Source organism: Suillus paluster, assembly GCF_016628075.1.
Source record: "Suillus paluster strain FC165 chromosome Unknown EDB91scaffold_29, whole genome shotgun sequence".
NCBI classification, from domain to species: Eukaryota; Fungi; Basidiomycota; class Agaricomycetes; order Boletales; family Suillaceae; genus Suillus; species Suillus paluster.
This window is the reverse complement of record NW_024537589.1, coordinates 182061-188635: the sequence shown is the minus strand read 5'-3', so window position 1 is coordinate 188635 and position 6575 is coordinate 182061. Positions and strand designations below refer to the sequence as shown.

At 50.5% G+C, this 6575-nt stretch overlaps 1 protein-coding gene across 1 annotated transcript; it reads left to right on the top strand.

The window, feature by feature from the left end:
- Positions 1 to 2142: 2142 nt before the first annotated feature.
- Positions 2143 to 5489, top strand: EDB91DRAFT_1347424 (phenylalanine ammonia-lyase; the record flags this gene model as incomplete). Its single annotated transcript, XM_041325922.1, has 8 exons — positions 2143 to 2204; positions 2258 to 2826; positions 2882 to 3282; positions 3340 to 3429; positions 3560 to 3812; positions 3868 to 4109; positions 4170 to 4276; positions 4341 to 5489. 8 exons carry the CDS (start codon positions 2143 to 2145, stop codon positions 5086 to 5088), a joined length of 2472 nt encoding a protein of 823 aa, XP_041176708.1. The 3' UTR covers positions 5089 to 5489.
- Positions 5490 to 6575: the final 1086 nt, after the last annotated feature.

Genomic DNA, 6575 nt, shown 5'->3' with positions numbered 1-6575 from the left:
GTCGTAAGCGTTCATTTCAGTGTTTTTGCAGATGCGGCAGTACTCAAACACGATGCGCGTGTGATCGTAACGTGATAGAGTGCTATGCAGTATGCATCAATGATAACCTATCTGGCAGATAAGTTTGCCAGACTACTTCACACACGGAGTCACTTCCCACAATATTGCGGCCAGAAGGTCTGACTTAATAGTAACGTTACTAAATGAATTTAATAACATCGGTGTCGCTTGGTGGTGTAGCCGGGCGGGCGCAAGATGTCCAGCTGGGTGATAGGACCCCTGGATCATGTGGTGAGTATGTCAGACATTCGCGACGTGATCGAAAGTGAACCAAGAACGATCCAAGACTGGATCCCGCTGACGTGAAAGTGGCGACCCTAGACCGTAGGCAAGTGCCGCGCAGGTTTAAAAGTTGAAGGCAAGACTTTGAAATGGCTGCAGTTGGTCATGATCGACGAACGGCAGAGATGACCGTTGGATGCGGTGTTCTGGGGATAATGACGAACGGCCATTATATGGTTTGAACCGAGGTGTCGGAGTCAGTATATGATCTTGAACGTCATGTACGTAGTAATGCTAGAACCTGCACGTAGCATCAAGCTATCTCCGTGGGGAGAACTTCGTCAGAAGCACTTACATGTCGTTCTCTGAACAGTGCTGCTAGGCGTATTCTAGACGTAGACCGGGCCTAAGGAGGCGCAGCCCCTGTTAGAGGATACGAATAGGCGGAGTTTCGCCGCGTCAGAGGAAGGAAATTCGCAATCTGAAATTGGAATATTTTGAGAATTCTGAAAAGACGATGTGTCGTTCAGCCATTGCGGCCGCTGCCAATGGAGTCGAAATAAGTAATATGTAGTCACAGCGCATAGAATTTGGAACTGGAATGCATGAACCACGCTTGGTTGGAGGTGGTGCGCGACGTGAAGATGCTGTAAATGGGAGTAAACTGTCGATAACTTGGATTATCTAACATCATTGACATGTTGTATTGGGTCAATATTTGGGAGGACAATGGGCTGCTACCAGTAGATCATGATCCGGGGAAACGAAGAACGGCATTCCCGTTGGCGATAGGGTGAATGGCGTTAGGAACCTGAATTCGTCCCTCGTGGGCATTGGAGATACTTCAAGTTAGTACTATCCATAGGTGAGGTTCGTAAATTTGCTCACGAGTAAGCTTCCGTTGCATTGGGAGATTAGACGATATAATAAAATAAGATAAGTAGACCAATTGATAAGAAATAACGGTCATTGCAAGATAACGAGCAATCCGACCTCAGGTTCCACTTGCGCCGCTCAGCATGATCGGGGAAGAAGGGTGCGGCTATAAAAATAACGTTGCACATACTTAAAAAAAACCTACACAGGACGAGGATGAATATTAGCCCCGAACAAAGTGTCCTCCAATGCGGCGTGAAAGAGCCGTAGTGGTAAGTTATTATTAAACGAGAGGTTATACGTACACTGCTGTATACAAATACATACATACAACAATTGTGGCGATAACGAATCATTGATGATTATCATTAAATGCATGAGTCAAGTGAATCTTCTGGCGTGGAAGTCGAAGGCATTTTCTTATTCGGTCAAGCTGAATTCCGGAGGATTGAGGATGCGGGTCTATAGGAGAGCGTTTGTTTCAGCGAGGCCGCACAACCTGGAAATTAAACAGGGAAAGGCAGGCAATGAGGAAGTATTGAATGGGTGGGGGGCACACACGTACTAACTAACTTGATATCTGGAATCCGAGGAATACTCTAGCACTGGTACGGATACGTTGACATGTCAAACTATATCTGATACCCAGTATTTGGCTACATAGTCTTCGCGGGAAGGGGCTGGCACGGATCATAAACTGAGTCGACCCCTCTGAGCCAACCCCCCGGTAAGGGGGGGTCAACTATTAGATCTCGATTTGAGCGCCTAAGTATGGTGCTGTGTCACCAACTGTGTCATGTAAAACTTTCCTGTTCACAAAATACAACGGCTTCAGCTTAATTCGCGGGCGGATCAAACATTAGAGGCGAGATATAAAAGCTACAGCTAATATGAGTATGACTTTTAATCCAGACTGACACCGCTATATAAGCTACTTAATACTTAGACTGTGACTTACCTCCTTCATCCTAGATATCATTCATCATGGCTACTCATGCTCTCGTCTCCCAGTACGTCCAGGATGTCAAGGAGCTTGACTCTTACCTGTGAGTAACCTCCTTTCACTTACTTCTAGTCCTAATACTCAATTGCCTTGCAGTACAGGATCTCCAATCGCCCTCACAGGATCTACCCTGTCTCTTTCTCAGATTGCTGCTATCGCCCTCTACCCGCCCTCTTCTCCTTGCATCAATCCCGTTAAACTCCAACTTACTGATGATCAGAATGTCAAAGCAAAAGCATCTGCTTCCCGTGCTGTCATCGAGAGCAAGGTCGCAGCAGGCATTAGTGTCTATGGTGTCAGCACTGGTTTTGGTGGCAGCGCAGATACAAGGACAGATGACCCTATTGCACTCGGTGCCGCCCTCCTGCAGCACCAGCATGCCGGCGTTATTCTCCCTACTTACGCACCCACCGCTATCCCGACCCTCTCTTCTTTCAGCAATTCTCATCTCAACATTTTCCCTTCCCCCGCCCCGCTCTCTGATCCATTCACCAGTACTACTATGCCACCCACTTGGACGCGCGCCGCTCTCCTTATCCGCGCTAACAGTATCATGCGCGGACACAGTGGTGTCCGCTGGGAACTTGTCCAGAAAATGGCAGAGCTTATAAACAAAGGCGTTACCCCTGTTGTCCCTATGAGGGGCAGCGTCAGTGCCAGTGGAGGGGAGTAATCTATTTTTAGTTTTGTACCTTTCTGTGGTACTAACGCCTCCCACAGACCTATCCTCCCTCTCTTACATTGCCGCAACACTCATCGGAAACCCCGCTATCAGGGCTTGGGTTCCTTTGCCCCGCCCCTCTTCAGATGTACCCAGTACATCCTCAACCCCCTTTTCAACTGTAACATCTTCGCCACACTCCTCACCCCAATTGTCACCCTTCTCTCCGTCTACCCCACTGCTTCCCTCAGCCGATGCCCTACCAATAAAAACTCCCAAATTGGACAACTACGAATCGTACGCCCTCCTTCCTGCCCCGCAGGCCTTGCAGGTTGCCGGCATCACCCCCCTCCCGCTCTCGAGTAAGGAGCATCTAGGGATCCTGAATGGCACGGCATTTAGTGCGGCTGTAAGTGCGTTAGTTGTGAGAGGTGCGCGGGGGGTGGGTGTGCTAGGTGCCGTGAGTGGTTTTTTTTCACTCGCCCCCTGCATGACACTGACCTGCTTGCGCTTATAGGTCCTAACAGCCATGTCTGTTGAAGCGATGCTCGGTGCGAGGGGCAGCTTCGATCCATTCGTCGGCGAGGCAAGGCCACACATTGGACAAGTGCGTTTTTTTCGGATTTTTCGAGCGGTCCAGAGGACTGATTTTTTTTGTCTCATTGTTCTTCTTCTGATGATTAACGAATGCATTTTTGCATCGCAAACACTCGTAATCTCCTGGTGACTCAACGCAGATCCACTCCGCACATCTTATGTACACTCTGCTCGACGGGTCTTCCTTTGCAAGTGCACATGAGGTAGAAGTCAAGATTGAGGAAGATGCCGGCGTGTTGAGGCAGGATCGGCAAGTTCCGCTTTGCTTGGTCACATCACTGAACGTTAACCCCGCACGCAGTTACTCCCTCCGCACAGCCCCCCAATGGCTCGGTCCCCAATTCGAGGACCTCGCAAATGCAGCACAAGTAATCACAACCGAGGTTAACTCCAGTAAGTCCTACCCCAGTCCCGTAGCCACATGCCAACCTATCACATTACCCAACAGCCACCGACAACCCGCTCATCGAACCCCCTTCTGCGTCCAACAACCAGACCGGACAGATTCATCATGCAGGCAACTTCCAAGCGCTCGCCATTACGAACGCGATGGACCACGTCCGTCTCAGCCTCGCTCACATCGGCAAGCTGATGTTCGTGCAGCTCACGGAAATTGTGAACCCAGCCATGAACAGGGGCTTGCTCCCCAATTTGGCTGGTGGAGAGGTCGGATTGGATTTCGGGTTCAAGGTGCGTGATTTTGGTCTGACTGCGGGTGTACATGACGGCTGATAGTAATGATGCGGACAGGGTGTTGACATCGCTGCTGCGTCATATACGGGCGAGTTGAATGCACTTGGGGGAATGAACGTCGGCGTCGGCAACGTGAGCGCTGAGATGCACAACCAGAGTGTCAAGTACGTCTTTCATTTCCTTTTCTTTTCTTCCTGAACTAACCTTACCCCACTTGTACCTCTACAGTTCCCTCGCGCTCATCTCAGCGCGGTACACCCTGACTGCACTCGAAGTGTCCACTCTTCTCGCCGCCTCACACCTCCTCGTGATCTGCCAGGCGCTCGATCTCCGCGCACTCGGCGAGGAACTGCGTGAGGCGCTCCCAGGACTCATCCGCTCATCCCTCCTCGATGCCTTCCCTTCGCTTACTGATGACACTACAGCTACCTCGCTCGTGGCTGCTTGTCTCCCAACACTCACAGAGACACTCGACCACACAACGACGCTCGAGACAAACGCGCGGATGCACAAAGTTGCAGGCGCATGCGTGGTGCCGCTCATCACGACGCTGTCAACCTCTCCAGTGCAGGGCGCAGATCTGGGCGCGCTCCCGGTGTTCATTGCAGCGCTTGCCACGCGCCTAGTTAAGAAGCTGACGGAGCTGCGGTGCGCGTATCTAGGCGTACAACCGAACGCTGTGCGCGGTGCAAGCCCGAGTGCTGAGGAGACAGAGGTGGCGTGGCGTGGGCCCGCCCCAGCAAGCAAGTACCTCGCGCCGCGGACGCGTGCGCTGTACGAGTTTGTGAGGGTGATATTGGGCGTGCGGATGCACGGGGCTGGGAATCTCAAGGGGGATGTGTTTGGAACGCGGGATGGCCTGGATGGAGAAGAGGGGACGATCGGGAACGGGGTTTCAGTTATCTGTGAGGCGATCAGGGATGGGAGAGTCGGGCGTGTTGTGGTGGAGATGCTGGAGGGCATAGAGGACCTGTGAGGGGCCTTTGTAATGACCGACTTTCTGCGTCTTTCCATGGAGGCTAGCTTCCAGGCATCCGCGCACTCATCGTCCCCCTCCCCCTGGGCTGCGCCCACTTTAGCTCGGCATTCGTCCAGTCAGAGCAGATTGGGTGAGGTGGCCCTTGCATATAGTATTCTCGTCCTCCTACTTTTCTAACTATTTTACATCAACGGGACTTTCTCGTTCATCGACATCCATCATTCCCTTGTTTGTATTACTTAGTTACCACATACAGCCTCCACGCATTTCTTTCCTATACTAGTTCAATGATTCCCCTCTATATCATGCGGAACAGGGCTTGGATACAGTATGCATTTATGATCTATATTCTAATAGAGTTTTTGAAGCCTTTTGATTCTTGTTGAGCGGAAAGTGCTACATGAACATATCATGACGTTATACGTTGTTTGTCTTCGACGTTCTGTCAAACACCAATCATGACCCGCACAGCTTTCAGCGAGTTCTACCGCCATGCAGGCCGCCGCCACCCCCACCACCATCGTGAGTGAATATTGCTATAGCAAGGCTTCCCTATTTTCTGGATGCACTGGTGCTGAGACTCCTAAGTCTCAGTTGTACTACTTCAAAACTATTCTAGAGGAATAGGCGACGCTGTCCGTCCCAGGCTTTCAGGACGGCTACAATATGTACCTGCCTCTTGTGAGGAGGTCCTCCAGAGCCTCGGAGTTCCACATAGGTGGAATTTCTTCTCCGACTTAGACTCACCTATGCTGTACAGTAAAGACTCTCCATCAAGGGTGACCAAAATTACAATAGGTACCATCGTCTTGGCACTAAGATAACCTTCCACACTTCTGCTGTACCTTCTGGAACGCTTTCCGAAGTCATGTGTTTAACATCTGCAAGCGCAACAGGACGAGGCACTGATAATGAACGTCCCACAGCAAAAACTCTATCAAGGTGAGCTTCATGAGATCATGTTCCCATTTGCAGTAGTCTCATTAGATGCGACTTCAGTTGGTGCACCGGTCCTTATGCTTCCGGGCTGGGGTAGGTCTATTTTACGCGTGGGTTTTCAGAGATTCATTGACAAGTCCTACTGATAGATTTCCGATTGGTATCGTGCGGGTTATGGATTTCGGGTTCTGGTGACCAGCGCCACGAAATAGAATCGCAGAATTACCCCTGCCATCCGAGAACTTAACCTGGAGATTTTTTGAACGTCCTCTGGTATGTTTTTGAATACCGTTCACGTGCGACGAGTGAGAACATACTCTGCAGTCTATACTTCGAACGTGCCGACGTTTGATTGACGGTTCGTCCAGGACATACACGCTCTAACTATGCCTCTGAGTAAACGAACAAGCTTCGACTTCGACACACATGGACCAGTCGAATGCTCAAAAAAATTCTGTAGGGCTAATTTCGCGGGAAAATAGGCTAAAACGTCTAGCTGTGGGGGGTCTCCGAATTACTTTCATTCCTCACCAATCCCACCAAAA